This window comes from Bolinopsis microptera, chromosome 6 (genome assembly GCF_026151205.1).
Source record: "Bolinopsis microptera isolate Bmic1 chromosome 6, MBARI_Bmic_1.0, whole genome shotgun sequence".
In the NCBI taxonomy this organism is placed as follows: Eukaryota; Metazoa; Ctenophora; class Tentaculata; order Lobata; family Bolinopsidae; genus Bolinopsis; species Bolinopsis microptera.
The window spans coordinates 7,499,950-7,520,598 of record NC_087077.1 but is presented as its reverse complement, the minus strand read 5'-3'; the positions used below and the strand labels follow the sequence as shown (position 1 = coordinate 7,520,598).

The 20,649-nt window shown below is 38.9% G+C and overlaps 1 protein-coding gene across 2 annotated transcripts in view; it reads right to left on the bottom strand.

Moving 5' to 3' along the window:
* Window positions 1-20,649, bottom strand: part of LOC134817523 (serine/threonine-protein kinase PAK 6-like) — a 49,977-nt gene that overhangs the window by 10,844 nt on the left and 18,484 nt on the right. For both annotated transcript variants that reach the window (XM_063826664.1, XM_063826665.1), the window contains 2 exons: window positions 20,365-20,504; window positions 12,911-13,037 (listed from right to left, as the gene is read on the bottom strand). In XM_063826664.1, the coding sequence (XP_063682734.1) occupies window positions 12,911-13,037; window positions 20,365-20,504 (267 nt within the window). The remainder of the gene's footprint in view (window positions 1-12,910; window positions 13,038-20,364; window positions 20,505-20,649) is intronic.

The following is a 20,649-nucleotide window of genomic DNA, read 5'->3' as shown; positions in this document are numbered from 1 at the left end:
AAGCACTGAATAAGTGCTGAACTGAATAAGCACTGAATAAGTGCTGAATAAGCACTGAATAAGTGCTGAACTGAATAAGTGCTGAATAAGTGCTCACTAATGTTGAATAATACAGTCACATCACTACGGGGTTTAATAACGGAGGAATGATACTATGATACAGTTAAACAATACTAGTTCACGACAACTGTTCTCTGCAAGCTGTTTAACCTATCTTTATTAAAATTATTAATATTATCCAAGTTTGGGAATCCTGGTAACTTGAACACAGTATACACGTTTGGTAAAGGATACCAGTTTCTGGTAACTTGGCATTCCGAATAGAGTTTGGTCTTCTGAATCGCAAATCTAGTTCTAGCTTGTATTAAAAGTTTATCCGGTGATACTGATAATTGCTTGCCACTATTTTAGGGCAGCAAGAAAATAATATATATTATTATGAATATACTATATAACAGTTATAGCGAATAAATAACATAATAAAGTACATTATATTGTTTAAACTGAGACATGTCAGTATGTTAATACTACGATAAGTTCCTGGCTACAGTCTGTACCTTTATAGAATTTGTGTAAACCTAGCATTCATGCGACTTCCAGCCGTCAACTGGAATGGTTGTCACATTTAGGGCAAATTTGTGAAAAACCGGTCGCAGATAATGTAGTAATTTTAGAAATAATAATCTTACTATATATAAAGCGAGACGATATATATATATTTATCTGTGCCATTTTACTGACACCACGGCATCAACTTTAACGCGAATTTCTTCAAAAACCGTCAAAGATATACAACTGAATCTTTTTTGACTGGGTCAAATGCTTTAATGGCCTCCAAATCAGCATGAAAAAATAAAAAATAGGCCAAGAAATAGGAGTTTTAGAGCCCAAAATTTGGTACCCCAAGTGGTGTTAAAAACGCGAATTAAATAGGTAATAATTGTTTTAGTCTCTTCAGTCTTGACACCATTTTAGGGTTAGACGGGTTCCTGCTAGTAATTATAATTTGTCTCATCTGGTGTTTAAAGGTTTAAATGGCATTTATCGAACATTGGCTTATCACTAAATAGTTTGGCAGAAACTATTGAGATTTAGTGGTTTTATGAGTAAAATTATTACTGCCGATAAATCCTGGAAGTTATCATTATTCGCTGTGTTAAGAGACGTGATTAAATGGCGGCAAGCAATTTGTAATTACGTTTTACGGCAAGCAATAATATCCAGGTATAGCAAAACGTATAAGTTAATTGTTAAATTATCATTCACATGTAATTATCACTTAAATACTGATACTTGAGACAGATGAGTCATCATCTGTGAAAATTGAGGCCAGTCTGGCCACCTACGGTAATCAGCGGCATTAACCGTGAGAAACCATGAGTTTTACAAACCGTACATGCGTGATAAAATTAAATTTGAATCATGATTATTGAATATTACATATTATTATAATACTCATAAATCATTGCATTTTAAATTCTTAACTTATTCTAAGTTTAATAATTTATAATAATAAATAATATTAAATATTAATATGTATATAATTTAATAATCAATAATAAAAACTAGAAATTTGCCATAGAAAACACCTTAGAACATTACTGAACATTTATTGGCCTCATGGAACAATATCCAATGCAAACTTCTAAACTTATACCTAAGATGTAACTCAGTAAAGCTATCAGATCGTGTCCCTAAAGCAAGGTGAAAGCTAGGTCATATCTTGCGTAGTGCTGATGACTCCCCCGCAGCATTAGCGTTAAAGTTTGCTGTCACAACAAACTGTAAAGGGCGCGTTTCTTAATAATTAATAATAATTCATTAATTACCATTAATAATAAGGATACTATTGAATCAATATTTAATTCGGGGTTTAAAATTTGGGATTTTTATTTTACAAACTTCAATTTGCAAAACGGTTAATCTCGCGTGGAAAGTGCAAGGAACTGAAATTAGTTTTACGAACTTCTTGGCAGTGAAAATTAATAATAATATTATATCACATCCTTTCTCAGGAAATTTGGACAAGGATAAAATCAAGTAGTAAATTTTTTAGTTGAGCAGCAATTCTCATAAGAATTAATTAAATTGTTATGTGTCTTTTCAGCTCCTCCCTCAGCCTAGCTGATAAGCGATTGGCTGTTTCCCAATCTTTGTTCATACTCAATTTGTAAAATGGTCAACATTTCTCACAGGTGTGGTGTAAGGAACTAAAATCACAAAGTTGCATTTAAATAGTGGTTGCTCGGCATTACTTTGCTATTCTTGCTTAGATATTGTTCCTGACGTGGCTCAAATTTTCTTAAGGTCATTTCTCTCAGTGGTATTTGGGATTCGTGCACTTATTATTTTATGAGATAATATAACCATAGTCCATACAACATTTAAAAAAATCTAATTCTTTGTGGTTCTGATTGACCATAATTATGTTTTGTAATTTTGTCCATAATAGATCAGAATGAAATCAAATTTTTAATTTCAGGCCTTTATGATGCATATTTCACGAAGTTTACTCCAGTTTTTTACATCTATTGGATAATGTTAGATAGTATATAATCTTGCAGGGCTGATGAGCTTTTTGGGGTGTTTACCCAACTATCAAAGAGTCAGCTTACTAGCTTACACAATTTTATAAATTAATTTCGAAACAAAAATATTTCAAAACTAATTTTTTCGTTGCAGTGGCAAAAAGCATGTTGAAAACCATTTCCGTGCTCCTCCTCAGTCTCGCTACCCTCACTGTGGCAGATGACTCAGACTTCTACGACTACCTAGAACTGGCTATACAGTGGCCACCAGGAGTGTGGTCAAATGATCCCGACTGCATCTCCCCTGTCCCTGAACGCTGGACAGTACGGGGGTTGATGCCTAAAAGAGCCCGGGGTGGATGGCCCAAGCACTGCTGCGCCACAAAGAACTGCCCTCCAAACTGCCCCCTGCAGGACCTCAAGGTGTTTGATGAAAGTTTGAGCGGGGATGAACGTTTGATTGGGGATATGGGGACACAGTGGCCTTACTTGTCCTCAGACAGTACGACTAATGAGCAGTTGTGGGAGAATGAGTATTGCAAACATGGCATGTGCTGTGACGACACAATGCCGGATCCTAAGGTATACTTCAGTCAAACCCTTGCACTGCACGCTGAAATCACGTCAAGACTGGATGCTGCGAGGATAACTCCTAGTAGAAACTCTCGCTACACCTTTAAACAAGTGGAGAAGGCACTGACTGTTACAGCTAACTATAGGTGTACCTGGAGCGGTGGAAAACAGTTTCTCTTGGAACTTGCTGTTTGTCTTGACAAAACCTTCGCTCTTATAGACTGTCCAAAGGAAAGTTCCATAGATTGTGACAAGATCAAGAAATTCTATCTGATGCCAGTTTAAAGACCGAACTTTACGTTATTCACTGAGTACTTTCGTGAATTTTTCATTGAAAATAACGACATTTGAGTATTGAATATCATATTATATTAACTAACTACTACCTTACTCGGGAATATTATAGCGGGTTAATTTATGACTGGGAAAATTAATAACCGGGAAAAATATGGCGGAATTTCCCAAAACCCGCCAAATTATCCCGGTCATGTATTTACAGGTGGCCGACCTTTCAAGTTTTTTTTCAGAGGTCAACAAATTTTCAACCGAAATTTCTGTTTTTGTTACTTGTTAAAGAAGTTATTTCAATTTACAGTTACTGATATTACTCAGAAATAGAAAAAAAGAAAAAAAGACACGTCTAGTATTTAAGGGGGGGGGGGGGGGACAATTGATATTTTTTTGTGAAACTTGATTTCGAGATAGCAGTTGACCAACAAACTAGAACCAGTGACCGAACTTTTGAGGGGGTCCCGGACCCCAACCGCCAAACGGTGCCCGCGGGGCAGCCACGCCCATATTTGGTCCAAATTAGGCCCAATTTAGCCAAATACCCTGAACATGCCCAAAACCCAGATTTTAGGTGCTCTACTTGTAGTTAGTGGTCTCTTGAACTCGTATATGAAATTTCATCAAGATTGGACAAAAAATGACTGAGTTATGAGCCAAAAACCATATGCCCATATTTGGGCATATGCACCAAATTTGTTAGATTTCGTCCCATAAATTGCATTGGTCAAATATCAATATTTTTGAATGAAACTTACTTTATATGAAAGGTAAGCCTAAACTACATATTCTCTATAAGTTATAGCTTTATATCTGTTTAAATGTGGATACTAAGGCGAAAAAACCACAAAAAATGAACTAAATTGCCTGTATCTTGGTTCGCGATATTCGCGGAATTGATCTCATTAAAATTGTAACAACTCAATCAGTTTTCAACATTTTTCCATGAAATTTTCGGAATCGACTCGAAATCGCATTTCCACCTTATTTTGAGAACAAATTTTTGATTTAGGCCTCCAAAAAAATTTTGCGGCCAAATTCTGAATTTTTCCGGGAAAATTTTGGAATTTGGCCGCCAAATTTTTTTGGAGGCCTAAATCAAAAATCTGTTCTCAAAATAAGGTGGAAATGCGATTTCGAGTCGATTCCGAAAATTTCATGGAAAAATTTTGAAAACTGATTGAGTTGTTACAATTTTAATGAGATCAATTCCGCGAATATCGCGAACCAAGATACAGGCAATTTAGTTCATTTTTTGTGGTTTTTTCGCCTTAGTATCCACATTTAAACAGATATAAAGCTATAACTTATAGAGAATATGTAGTTTAGGCTTACCTTTCATATAAAGTAAGTTTCATTCAAAAATATTGATATTTGACCAATCTATGGGACGAAATCTACCAAATTTGGTGCGTATGACCAAATATGGGCATATGGTTTTTGGCTCATAACTCAGTCATTTTTTGTCCAATCTTGATGAAATTTAATATACGAGTTCAAGAGACCACTAGCTACAAGAAGAGTACCTAAAATCTGGGTTTTGGGCATGTTCAGGGTATTTGGCTAAATTGGGCCTAATTTGGACCAAATATGGGCGTGGCTGCCCCGCGGGCACCGTTTGGCGGTTGGGGTCCGGGACCCCCTCAAAAGTTCGGTCACTGGTCCTAGTTTGTTGGTCAACTGCTATCTCGAAATCAAGTTTCACAAAAAATATCCATTGTCCCCCCCCCCTTAACAGTGTTTAAAGGAAAATAAATCTATAGCAATAATAAGTCAAATCTTCATTAAAGCGTATTCTCATTCTCATTATCGCTAATGTCCCCTCCATTATCATTATTGATATCCCCCTGCTGCTGACCGTCGAATTCGAAGTTGTATTGTTGTCTTAACAAGACTTTCATTTTGTCCGCTAATGGGGCTATTGCTCTGAAGGTCAGCCGGAGCTTAATTTCCTGCCCACCGCTTGGTATTGGGGAACGTCTTGGCTTTGCATCTTCAACTGCTCCAGTAATCAATCCACCGTGGACCATGAAATAGTGGCACAGTTTACTCACTTCATGGGCAAGAAAAGTGAAAATCACGGTCCACCCTGAAATCTGATTTCTATAACCAAATTGTGATTTTTATAACGAAATTATGGTAGCAACCGCCAATAAAGTTACAGCCCTCCATCCACTGCTTCAAAAGTCTTCTCTAGCACATATGAGACTTCAGGTAAAATATGATGATCACCACCCCCTTGGAACCCCATAATCTGAGTCGGCGGGTTTTTTTATGACTGGTAAAATTTTTTACCGGGAAAAATATGGCGGAATCTTCTAAAACCCACCACTTTATCCCGGTTATAATAATCCCGAGTAAGGTATTTAACTTTATGATTTTTTTAATCAAGCGTTACGGCTCGGATTTTTTACACTGCTGAAAAATCTTCAAAATAACCCGATTTTCAAGCAGTTTTCCAAACAATTGCAGCGATCAATGATATAAGTTCCCATCTTTTTAGGCCAGTGATTTTTTGCCGAGCCAGTGTATAATTCCATCAATTATCTGATTGTAAAAATTATGTACAAATAACGTTATTTTGATACAGTAAAATATTATACCTATGTATTGGAAATTCCATTTTAAATCTTCAAGGTGTGCTACTCTGTACTCGATAAAACACGTCATTATTTTTTCTTTCTTTTTTTCTTTCAAACATTCCAGTGCATTGTGCAGAAAGTTGGAGATTTAAATTTTGGAAGCATGTAGAGATAGAGATCTGATATCGATCGTAACTTCGTAAATACTAAAAATACTCTACCACAATTGTAACTGCAGTTTTAAAGGGGGGGGGGGGGGGGGGGGGGGGGTGTCATGTCCGTCTATGTCCGCCTATGTCCTGTCCTTTTTGGATTCTATGAGACAACGGACGTGTTTTTTGGGACATTGGCGGACACGGACGGACATTGGCGGACTCGGACGGACATTGGTGGACTCGGACAGACATTGGCGGACTCGGACGGACATTGGCGGACCCGGACGGACATTGGCGGACTTGGATGGACATTGGTGGATATTAGCGGACATTGGTGGACATTAGCGGACAAACATTTTGAGGACTGAAGAGTACTGAAGAGTACTGAGGAGGATGGCTGAGAAGGATGGCTGAGGAGGATGGCTGAGGAGGATGACTGAGGAGGATGACTGAGAGGGAGGAGAAGGATCAGGAAGACCCAGGAGGAGGAGGAGGAGGAGGACCCAGAAGGAGGACCTAGGAGGAGGAGGAGGAGAACTGAGGAGGATGACTCAGGAGGAGGAGGACTGAGGAGGAGGACTGAGGAGGACTGAGAAGGAGGAGGACTGAGGAGGATGGCTGAGGAGGATGGCTGAGGAGGATGACTGAGAGGGAGGAGGAGTAGGAAGAGGAGGAAGAGGACTGAGGAGGAGGAGGAGAAGGACTGAGGAGGAGAAGGAGGACCCAGGAGGAGGAGGACCCAGGAGGAGGAGGACCCAGGAGGAGGACCCAGGAAAAGGCCCCAGGAGGAGGAGGAGGACTGGGGAGGATGAGAACTGTTGAGGACTGATGAGGAGGACTGAGGACGAGGAGGAAGAGTAGGAGGAGGACTGAGGAGGGGAGGAGGAAGAGGACTGGGGAGGATCAGGAAGACCCAGGAGGACCCAGGAAGAGGAGGAGGAGGAGGACCCAGGAGGAGGAGGAGGACTGAGGAGGACTGAGGAGGACTGAGGAGGAGGACTGACGATGACTGAGAAGGAGGAGGACTGAGGAGTACTGAGGAGGATGGCTGAGGAGGATGGCTGGGGAGGATGGCTGAGGAGGATGACTGAGGAGGATGACTGAGAGGGAGGAGGAGGAGGACTCAGGAGGAGGACTCAGAAGGAAGAGGAGGAGGACTCAGGAGGAGGACTTAGGAGAAATGAGAAGGAGGACTGAGGAGAACTGAGGAGGAGGAGGAGGAGGACTGAATAGGAGGAAGAGAAGGAGGGGGACTGGGAGAGGACTGGGGAGGAGGAGGACTGATGAGAAGGATGAGGAGGAGGACCCAGGAGGAGGAGGACTGAGGACCGAGGAGGAAGAGGAGGAGGATGAAGAGGATGAGGAGGACCCAGGAGGAGGAGGACTGAGGAGGACTGAGGAGGATGGCTGAGGAGGATGACTGAGAGGGAAGAGGAGGAGGAGGAGGAGAAAGAGGACTGAGGAGGACTGAGAAGGAGGAGGAGGAGGAGGACTGAATAGGAGGAGGAGGAGGGGGACTGGGGGAGGAGGCCCGGAGGACTAAGGAGGAGGATGGAGGACTGAGGAGAAGGATGAGGAGGAGGACTGAGGAGGACTGAGGACTGAGGAGGAAGAGGAGGAGGATGAAGAGGAGGAGGAGGACCCAGGAGGAGGACCCAGGAGGAGGACTCAGGAGGAGGAGGAGGACTGGGGAGGAGGAGGACTGTTGAGGACTGATGAGGAGGACTGAGGACGAGGAGGAGGAGTAGGAGGAGGACTGAGGAGGGGAGGAGGAAGAGGACTGAGGAAGATCAGGAAGACCCAGGGGGAGGAGGAGGAAGAGTAGGAGGAGGAAGCATCTAAATGTTATTTCCATTTTTGTCCGTTTTTGTCCATTTTTGTCCGTTTTTGTCCGCTCTATTTTTTGTCCGTTTTGAAAATATAGTGTATTGGCTATGCCCCGCTTACTAGTTTAGCTCTTTCTAGTCCCCTGCTACACGGCATGTAAACAGGGATTGGCTAGTTAGAGGCGGTCCGTGTAGGCCTTACACTGTGCTTTCAGCAATACTCATAGGGTACCGAACGGACAAAAAACATGATCCCCCTATAACAGCAAAAATTGAACATTTTATTTAGCAATTTAGGTGTCCATTAATGTCCGCCTATGTCCGCCTATGTCCGCCTATGTCCGCCTATGTCCGCCTATGTCCGCCTATGCCCGCCTATGTCCTGTCCTTTTTGGATTCTATGAGACAAGCGGACATAGACGGACGTGACACCCCCCCTTTAAAGAACTCTAAATGCTTAATGAACACACTTGCAGGTACTGAGGTACCACCCGTAGTATTCACTATTCACACTCAGAACTCCAGAACTGAGTTTAGTCATTTTCCGATACGAAATTGGGGACGGGTTCTATAAACAAACAAACAAGTTTAATAATTATCATAGGACATTGATCATATTTTTATTTTATGATCATGATTATGTGTATGTATAATACTACTAGTGTAACCCGGCCTACGGCCGGGATTTCACTGCCGCAGTTAAAAAGGGTAGGAGTAATTACCCGCTGAGTCAAAACCCGCATTAGGTGACCCAATAGTTTCTTAAACAATAATCTCATTACACCTCATCACTCCCGTCTTGAACCGCTTTCTATTTTTATTTAAATCGTTATAGAAATTAACCCTTGTTAACTCCGCACCACACCCGCATATTATATTTGAAAACACGCATAACATTGTCGTATGAACTCTCTCTCTCTCTCTCTCTCTGCAGTCCAAACAGACCCCAAACACTAACAGTCCCCCCTCCCCTAATAAGCTTAAGGTATAACATTACAGCGAATCTTCCAGGCTAATCCAATTATGACGCTACTTAAATGCAGCTATAACATATTACACAGTAATGAGAAAGAGAGAGCAAGCCCCGTAACTCTTGCCGTTCTGCTCACGCAATTTTATGTAACATTTGTGGTACAAAACCATCAATTAAACCACTTACCATCGGCCGATTTAAAAAAAAATTTCCTATGGGCTTCATCAGAGTTTTGTCGACACTATACCGAAAAAATCAGTCCCGTAACTCTTACCGTTTTTTTTGTATAACCGACCGGAAATTACACACGGACAGACAGACAGACAGACACACACACACACACACATTCTGGTGTTATTAAGGTGATTGAGGGGCATGGCACCACTTGCTCGCGATTGCAGCTACAACCAGTCCAGCTCACGACTTTCACTGTAGGAGGTTCCATGATGTAGCAATACGTAACCGCAGCAAGCCACACCGTTACACCGGAGGCTAAAACCGCGATGTATGTGACACATGTGGTATTGCATATTACTACACACGTTTAGTAATATTAACTACACGTTTATTGAATTACTGTGTTCCGTGCAGTGTCACATATTGTAGTAATAAGGTTAATCTTTAAATATAACATGTTGACTGGACCACAGGGTGAAGTGTGTAACGAAATAATGGAGAATAAGTTAATAAAAATAATTGGCAGGTCATGAAGTGTAGAGGCTGTACTAATTTAATTTGCGGTGAAGATCATGTGTTAGCCTAAGTAAGTACACCGAAGTGAATGGGGTTTCTGGAAACATACAATAATCGATAAGACAGTTTGTTTTTGGTTCAGAAACTTTCAAATAACACATATTGTGCCACTGGTCTTCAAGTACGCAGCCGCCTAAATCTATCACAAACTCCTTAAAAACTGTCAACGGCTTTTCTACATTACATATCCTATCATATTATGTGAGTACACTGACACAGACTTATGTTTCTTCAATAAGCTGACTACTTCCTCCTGTAACACAGTGATACAGTGTTCAACTCACTCGCCAAGGGATTACATCGTATATATATATTAATATTATATATTATAATATTATTATAATATAATAATGTATTTATGTATTAATAAACCTTAGATTATTATGTCGCTAAAAGTCTGAATTACAACGCTAAATAAAACTTAGAGCCACCAATTATTTGGTGTTTCAATAAGCTTCTCATTACGCCAACCAATTAAGCCACTCCAGAATTATGCCCGGAAATATGTCGGAATTATGTCGGATGTAGGATGTACCGGGGTAGGGGAGTGCCAGACGCGACCTTTATTACGGCGTCAGGCGCGCTGACCGTTCCATTGTGTCATAGATTATTTTGAGGAATTAACAATCGTATGAACTCAATTAATTCAACTCTAACAAAGGTATAGTAGAAGGTAAGGTAGAAGCTGAGGTATAGGATACTCATTGCGTGTAGATTAAAACAACAAACAGTGTCGACGACACTGTTTGTCGTGTTTACTTGTCCCGAGGGGAAGGGCACTGGGTAGGGTCGATAGTTTTTAATGGAACACACGACTAATAACATCCTTCTTGTCTGCCAGTCTGTAAGTCTGCAATCATCAGATAAATATTCATCAGATCTGAAATTCCGGCACAATAATCCGATAAATAACATGAAATCACCGAATTACAAGTTACGAAACATCGCAACATTTTTGAGAGGGGTAGGTACCCAATAATTGTAGGATTTACTGAGCTGTGGGTGTGACACCTCCTCCTTAAATCTCCTCCTCTCCGGATCTATGTACGGGACAGAGCTTCAAGTACACTAATTGACACTTACTACTACATAAACTACAATATATACTAAAATACTGGTACACACATACTGGTACCTGTTACACAGTGTTTTGAGGACTGCTATACACTAGCTGGCCGGTGAGCTAAGTGTTATGTGTATAAGGTGTCATCCTGAGTATCGTATCTAATAGATACTAATAGATACTATCTATCAAGTGATACGTAGTGTCAGTAATGTAGGGAGGTGTTTGCAGGGAGGTTTCTTAGAATGATCTGTCGGGAATGCCCATAAATGGGCATAATTATTGTTTTGCAATAAGTATCGGATATTTTTATGGGTTTTCCAATAATTTATGTTAAAAGCCTGAAATGATAATACATAATTCCGTAGCCAACTGAATAGCCTATTTAATCAAGTCTCCAGTACAGATATCCAGAGTTCAGACTCCAAATAAGACTGTGAGTCATAAAGCAGCACCGCATACTTTGCTTGCACTTATACTATTTTCAAAACTGGGCCCCTCATTTTCAAGAACAAGTCAACAGTGGTACTGGTAGGCTCATTAAATAATGTCAGAAAACAATCTACTCGTGCTGTTATGAGAATTTAGGTCTTTCCTCGTCAAGTAAGGTTTCAAATTATCATAATTTATATTATTCATAAAACCTATTGAGATAGCGATGTTGAATAATTATTAAGCCATTTGCTTTGACAGGAATATTAGATCACCGAAGTTCGTGATAAGATTAAATATAAATTCTAGAATTTATACCAGTCACCGATGCTAAACTCTAAAACTCAATCTTTTAACAAAAACATTAATATTCTACACTCACGTGGTTAACTTATTATAACGCCTGTACAGCGCACTAATCACTCTAATAATAATGCAGTTTGTTTTTAAAACTTATAACTCCGACTTTCACTAATTGTAAGGTGTATATTGAGGTATTACTCAATATGTAAAACACATGTGAACATTAATGTCTATAAAAAGAGTCAGTGTTCAAAACATTCCTTTTCCCTGCCCCATTTTATGAAAATGTATAAATAACTCAATACCATGTAACCAGTGGTGTTTGTTTGTTACCATGGTAACTGCTAAACAGTGTCTTCAGTGAGGGTGGCGTGTATAATTGTACACAGCTATTTATAATTATAACTTTATTAAGCTCCTTATTGCTCCTTATTTAGTTCCTTGTGTTCCATGTGCAGCTCCTTATTCAGCTCATTATTCAGCTCCTTCAACTTCACCAAAACAAGCTACACAACATACAGGCAGGCAGGCTTATATCCGAGTAAAGTAACCTTGCAGGGTTAATGATCAGTTTTACAATTATCTGTTTGTGTAAAGACCGTGCAATGCTCTACATCAGTGTTAACTAACTATGTGGGATTAAGAATGTAAGAAATTTGTGAAAAATTCAGAAAGAACCCATACTGAGGCGTATAGTTGGTTACATTTCTTTATTTATAGAGTTAAATACGAGAACAGTTACTATATTTATATATAAATATAAAATAAATATAAAAATATTTCTTTATAAAGAAACATTTCGATAGTTTTACATCACGTTCTGCGGACAATCAAACTTGGCCTATCCCTCTTTCGGAAAAACGTGAGGCAGCCAGAATCGAGATAGGACTAATTTCCAGTCCGGTAAAAATTGTGAATTGTCCCGTTCCTGCGCCTTTTCCTACATACTGCATATATTTCGATAATTAATTTTATAGGACTAACTCATACAGTTCTATAAGCTAAATCAATTACAATTCAAATGGAGCTGACTTACGGATTTGCAAACAAAGTTATCACATTATTAATGACAAAAGAGAAGCCAGCCTAGTATAACGAATTACTCCTCGTGATATCGGGACCAGCTCTACTACAAAGGACTGTTTGTGTGACTTACAGTGGGGTTTACAAAGAGACTTGTAACGAGAGTTAGCAGAGTTAGCAGAGTTATTCACGACTTTAACATTGACTACTTGTTAATAATAAACTCTGGCAGGTATTATATATTGTGAAAAGTTTTTGAACTAATTGTTGGAATTAACATTGGCATTTAAAAAAAATAAATAGTAATAACGTTGGCATTAACATTGGAATTATTGTCGAAGCTTGAACGAAAATACACTATCAACATCGTAAAAATATACCAGAAAATATCCTTTCCGGGTTTTTCTTTACCTGTCCAGTAAGGCTGAGAAGGATAGAGTCGCTCTTAACGTCCCTGTGAACGACCCCGAGCGCGTGGAGGTACTTCAGAGCAGATATCGCGCCGTGCGCAATGCGCGCCATGTGTCTCTCAGTCAGCCTGAGGAGAGAGGAGCTGGTAACATTTACAAATCTCAAATTAATTAATTGAACAACATGCCCCATTCTGAGGGCACTTATAATCTCTTTATGAAAATTCGTTTACAACTGAACTCTCTTATGATCTGGTAACAAGAGAGTTAAGTTAGGACGGCGTAGACAATGAGTCTCTGTAATTCTTAGACAATCCGCTAATTCTTTGTAATGTACTTCAGTGAAGGTTCATAGCCGTGATTTAACTTAAGACTCAGCATTATATCAACAGGAAATGCTATTTCAGTGTTCTGGTATGTTCGAGTAAGGCTTTATAGATATCTCTCCTGCAGCTTACATTACAGGTTATTATATTATACAGCTTGTAGTCTTCTACTGATTTAGGGATGTTTTCTACAGCTTTTATTACAGATTATGATATTATGCAACATGGACACAAAATATGACTAAAAAGATGGATGTACGGGATCTTTTTCCCCACACCTCGGATAATAACATCCTAAGGTTCCCTCTGTGGGATAACAAGAGCAATAATTACACAATCCAGGGAAGATGACGGATAGCAACCACGTGGCCACACCATGCCCAAATAAGGTTCTGAAACCATGTTAAAATCTATGACGATCCCGTAGATAGTAACATCATAACCCAACTCCCTACAAAATATGAGAGATAAGACCCGTGTCTGGTAAAGGTCTTCACAAGACTCTGATATATTGTAATACCACAATATCTATATTCAGTCTTCATATGAAGTGTAAATGTTATAGTACATCTAACAGGTGCGTGTCTGCTATATTTATACTATATATATATCAGATGTTTACATTATATGTGTCACGTGGGTGTCTGGGTCGCACTTCTCTTTATATGAATCTATCTGAACTGTGCACACTTTTTTGTGGGATTAAAATGTAAGTTTTAAACCTATTTCACATGTACATTGTACAGGCCGGTGTTTAAATAATCTGGTGATGATTTATTTTTAATATTCGTGATAAGGTGGTATGTTAATTAAAAACTTCACACGGTTAAGTTCCTGTTGATTGATAATGTGGAAGTGTGCCTACTTTTTATGACACCTGACACTTGACGGCCACCAATAAATCAGCTTCCGGCACCGACCAATCAAATCCCACTAGTAACCCGTAGTAACCCATAGTTAGCCACACTCCACAGTCCACAGTTACCAATAGTAACCCGAAAGAGACTGTGAACTACACGATCCCCGCGATTTGTCAGGGAGAGTAACGATTAGACCAGACAGAGCCGGCACATAATTTAATCAATATTGTAACAATTGATACACTGAGAATTTATATAATGTAAACTATAGGGCCCTTACCTGAGTAATGAGAGCCAGGGTTTCAGGGTTAATTTGTAGCGTCAGACTACACTCAAACTACACTCAGACTACACTCAGACTACACTCAGACCACATTCAGACTACACTCAGACTACATTCAGACTACACTCAGACTACATTCAGACTACACTCAGACTACATTCAGACTACATTCAGACTACACTCAGACCACATTCAGAACATTACCTACAATCTCGTGTAACAGGATGCTACCACCCAGAAATTAAATTAACACGGCTACCTAAAAATTAACATCAGGCTTCCCGACTGAGACTCTGAGAGTCAGTTCAGAGAGTTCCACAATGCAGAAGTGTGGCCCATGTAGGTGCGGTTAGTATTATAGGTAACATGACCCCCACACGCTCACACACACTCCCACACACATTGATCTGTATTATCATTTTAGTGGATTACATTAGCGCGCTATAACGTTATGGGTATGACGAATTATCACGCTATGAGACCACTACGTCGCCTGATTAAATCATGAATACTTTTGAAGTATTCCGGTGATGTAATGTATGTTATTATGGCTGATATCGGCTGTTGTTTCCCGCCAAAAGTCGCGAGGCTGATAACCCCGCCCCCGTTACTGAATCACTGATCAAACAAACAAAGAGCTCACTAAAAGTGCAGTGGTTGGTAATGACACTCCAGAAATGTGTCACTAGTCATGCGAGGAATGATTAGGGCGCATGAAGGAGCAGCTAGGACATGTGATTTGGTCTCTAAATACAGATGATGCTATTTTGAGAGGTAGATGAGAGGGGGTGTCGAGGTGTTGAAATTTATTGTACTTCGCCTGGAAGTATAGCTGAGACTGAGGTACTCTCTTAAAACCAGCTAAAGAATGCACTCACTCAACTTTGTGATTCTAGAATATGTGATGACGAGATAAGACAGGTATTCAAGCGATTCACTGGATTTTTCTGAGCGGGTACTTTGAACAGAGGGGTACTCAACAATAACTCTGTTAAGGAAGCAGAGTGTGACAGATGCACATGATAAGACAGAGATGGTCGTGATTGCATTCTCGTAACTGCACTGATTGTCACACCTTAAAATAGCTTGAATAGCTGTAGAAGCCTACATTTCACAACATTGCTGATGTTGTTGCCTGCCACCGCTTGGGTATATGCGAATCAGGTCAACTGAGAAAATGCTTGTTTATTGTTCCTTGTATCAGCTTTGTACGAGAAATTATTATTAAATTACCACATATTTTGGTATATTTAAAAAGAGCATACCACATGCATGGTTCATTCCCGTGAAAATATTTTGCAATAAAATTATGAATAGACATTTGTCTGAGATATATTTTCAAGTCTTAAAAACCCCCATATTAAACACTTAACTTAGACAAAACAAAAAACCAAGGAGACGTTAATTATGCTACATAGAGGATTACCAACGCCTCCCTTGGGTTAAGTTCTAGATGTCAGACATATTATAAGATATCTAAACATTCTGTTTATTGCTCACTTTCAATTAACAAGTTTAGAAAACCAGACAATAATCACTAATCAATATCACATTAAATCCAGACAATAATGAGTTCCCGATTATTACACTTGTTAAATGAAAGTAAATACCCCTGCCAGCCATGATTCTAAGTTGTGTCTACCTGGCTGAGTATGGGGGAGGATAACCAGTATCTGATTTTCACCTTGTTATCTGATAAACATTAAACAAGTGCATATTGTGAGTACCCAAGCTGTCGGCCATGATTATTTAAACAGACATCTACGATTCTACAGAGTTTGTGGCCATGATTCCTAGAGATGTCTACAGAGTTTGTGGCCATGATTCCTAGAGATGTCTACAGAGTTTGTGGCCATGATTCTTAGAGATGTATACAGAGTTTGTGGCCATGATTCCTAGAGATGTCTACCGAGAGTTTGTGGGAGGATGTGAGAATAAGTAACTGGTCCTCATTATCACCTTTTGTACAACACATCACCACCTTGTTGAGGAATGCGCAGTATTTATATTGGGTATGTTGTAACCCTAGAACCGAGGATCTCACACTACCACTCTTCTTCTGACAATGCTACTCCGACCTGTTTTAGGATATTGTGGGTTTTGTGACAGATTTTGTGGTCTGGCTTTTAAAAGGACAGTGGACTTGTGCAGTGCATTTACACTGGATACTCAACTGAGCACAGTGTATGATCAGGGTTTGAAACACTACCATGATCACTTTAAACCAGGGCATACACATAACACACACAGCATTCTTCGAATATTTTCAAACCTTAAAACCCAAAATATCTGGAAAATAAATAAACATTTGGTGGGAAATGTGCATGTTAGGTATTTGTTAGGTATTTGTGGTAGGCTCCCAAGGGTAACCTATTAGATTAGTCTACATTTTAAAAGTAAGATCCAAGGACCCGAATTCCGAGGGTATGAAGTCCACGTGTCTCACACACTGCACATTATTAAAAGTGGGGTCACTATTCACTGTCACATGTGAGCACTACATGTTGTGAGTGTACTGACATGTTGCAGGAATTGTGAGGCACTGGTATATCGTGGAGACGATGTGCTAAAGTGTGAAGTATTAACACTGCGTAAGTGTGATGTTTCCGGCGTTGTTTTAGAGCTGTTCCGAGATACTTCATGTTAGGTTTTTGCTGATACTTCGTAGCGTTACTCAGATGTTCCATTATTGTTAATTATATAGGCTTCATGTTTCAAGCGCAGAAGTGCTAAACTGCGATCTATGGTCAATGGTTATCCTTGATTGCTAAAAACAATATGTACTGCGTTTAAATAAATAAAACATCTAACGAGTAAAAATATCATGAGAATAAGCTTGCAGACGCTTACGCACTTTTCTGTATAGATTGCATACTCTGAAAATATATAATTTTTCTAAGTCAGAACGAAAAATTAATACGTTCCGACTGTCGTCAGCCTGGATTGTGGAATTTCTGGACTAACTATTTCTCCGCAAGAGACAGTACCACTCATATGGAACATAAAAACACCCCAGCGCACAAGGCTGCCAAGTCTGCTAAATTTCAGGGGAGGATAGAGACGGAATCCAATCGGAAGAGCCAGGCAGATAAGTGAGGAATGGAATGGGAGGATCTAACTTGGGAGACTATGAGAACTGGTTAGTTGTGGAGTTACGGGAGAACAACTCCACGTGTTTTACATTATCATGCAGCACTTAGCATCCATGTCGCAGCATAATTGAGGAATACATATCATCAACTTGTTGTGTGTACTCAGTGACTCTGCCAGTCTTATTTTGTAAGATAAGAGACGTTTAATTTCTGGAGATTTAGGGGGGATAATTTGGACTAGCTGCCACCGCCCCCTAGATTCCCTTCCGTCTTGAGAGAAAGAGTCTACGATAATCACCTCCATCTTGATAATCATTCACACTACACATCAGACCGGAAAGATACATAATGCATAAGTTACGATAATCATCGAAAATAACGGAATTAGAAAAGCGATCAATACACAGAATCCAGGCTCCTCGCCTCCTCAGTTTTCCTCTGCTTGTGTCAATATTAATCACTCTCCACCCAGGCCCACGCTTATTATTTTAACAATTATGAGCCAAGCAAAAGCCATAGTCAGTCGTCATTTATGTTTAAAGCGCCTGATGTCATGCTTGTTCTAGAATAGGCAGTTAGAATAAATTTTGCCGTATTGTCTTGTGATGAGGACTGCAGCAGCAAGGACTACCGATTACCATGTTAGTTATACAGTTTGGTATAATATTCTGGAGCTTTCATACCTTAATTGACTTCAAAAGTGTTTAAAAATAAAGTTTTAAAAGTTAAATCTACATTCTAGTTGTGGAACACAGTTAAATCAAACTAAAAATAAACGCCATCGCTAGTATTTTATTATTTCATGCGTGTGTAAACCTTTCTCGTTAGCTAAGGTTTTTAGAAATTAGTCCGACTAGAAGCAAAGATCTAGAATAGTCCGACCCTGCAGCTAATTGCAGGGTCAGCAAAAATGAAATAGTTATACAGTTTAGTATGATATTGTAGAGCTTTCATACGTCAATTGACTGCAAGGGTGTTTAAAGTTATTATAGAGTTGCAATTACTGCAAGGCAATCGACAGCATAATTAAACGTATATTGCCCAATATTCTATTTTTTGCATACATTAACATTTCCAGTTCCACGCCGCTCAGATTAATTAGTCTTAAGGACTAGAGATTCAAGAATACCGTGGTGGGAGCAAAGTTTAACTCCGATTTCTCTAGAAATTCCCGACACAAAGGAGCCACCTTATCTTGATGCTGAACCTTCCAATAACCAATTATTATCTGAGCAGTTCAAATCGAATTATAACATGCTACATTTACGTCAAATAGAGGTTAAATCACAACTCACAAACATATGAAACTCAAGTGTTGCAATCTGTTGAGATAAGGAATTTTATTAAAAGCCAGGTACAGCTGGACAGATGAAGCTGACTTACGCTAATCTGATTTGAAATGTTTCCAATATTCTACTCAGTACGGAAGGACTTACATTTTACATTTTACACTTAAAATGTTTCACACAAGACACCACCTACTCAGTATTAACTTTATCTCATTTCTAGTTTTGATTTTCATTCTTCGCACCTGCCAAACTATTCAAACTATGAGAATTACCTCATGGAATAAATTTCTGTGGAATTAAATTTAATCATTGACGTGGTATGTAATATACTCAAGGCACCAGCTTTTACAATTACTTTAAATATTTAACTATGTGAACATACTCATGATACTAAATCACTACGAATGCAAGTGATATCCAATAAATACCCCGCAATATTAGGGGTAGAGTTAATCTAATGTTAATAATAATCAGGATGTTAATCTGATGTCAATGTTCGAGAAGGTACAAGATCTCCACATTGGTATGATCATCAATAGGAATCATTACAATACAGGTCTATGTTCCTACGTTATGATGCGATATTTGTCTATAATGTATGAACTGATATGAAAGTGCATAATTTTGGTAATTTTATATCGATATTTGTCGATAAATTCCGAACTGATAAAGAAGTGCATAATCTTGATATTTCCACACTACGTCTCGCTTGAATGACTTAAATGTTCATCTTTGTTGGGTATATTTTAATGTCGAAGCGTGTAATAAATTTATTTATTTATATTACATACCAGGGGGAGACATGTCATGTAGTGGTGTGTAGTGGTATCATGATAATCAAGGGATAATATTAATCTTACACTTTAACATAGGCTAGTAAACCTATTTAGTATTAACGTGTACATGATCTAAATTATCTCTAAATTATCTAAAATGAAAAGTTGTTCAACTTCAAGTCTAACAATTATGATGTGCATGTGTTTGACTCATTTTATACATAACTAACCAGACTAAACTTATATGACTTTTATAATATATTTACTTATATTTAGTAATATATTAAATAAATTATAGTAAGCTAGTAAGCTAGTCGTGTGGTCATGAAACATGGTAAGTTAGGGTTGTCAACAAGTTTCAGTTTCTAGTAGCACGATATCAACACTACTGGAGTAGCGGGTGTCACTACGTTATCTTATTGTCTAACTAAAAGTAATTCTAAGTTTAAATCATTACAAAAAATAAATATGAATATTCCCACGGGATCATGGTGAACTTTCATTGATTTGAAATAGCTAACTAATTATATCTCTATATATTGCTAAATAAGATTATAAAATATCATTGTCTGTTACTATTCATGATGACCTCGTTTTGCCAAACAGCTTAACTTAAATATAAGTAAGAACTAATGACCTAAAAAGTGAAACTAACGTCAGTCAGTCCCCCGAGGATTGCACTTGTCATAAAACTTTAAGCTGGCAAACTACTAAATACCGTTAAATTCATTTGTTTATAATCTTATATTTACTCGGCGATGTTATTCTCAACTATCTGAATAACATACTCATTAATTAATTAATTAATTAGTTACTAGTATACACTTACTGGGCGATGCGCAGGTTCTCCACAATCTGAGTAAGAGATCCCCCGTCTAGTGGCTCCATCAGAACCCACAGCTCCTCCCCCACCAAGTGAGTACTGTACGTCTGGACTATGTTCCGGTGCTGTAACGATCCTACTGATACCTGGAAACAAGAGTTAGGGTTTAGAAGTTGGGGATTAGTGTTGGAGCTGGAGATAGAGTTAGTGTTGGAGCTGGAGATAGAGTTAGTGCTGGGGCTGGAGATGTAATGAGATATTATTAGAGTCGAAGATAAAATTAGAATTGAG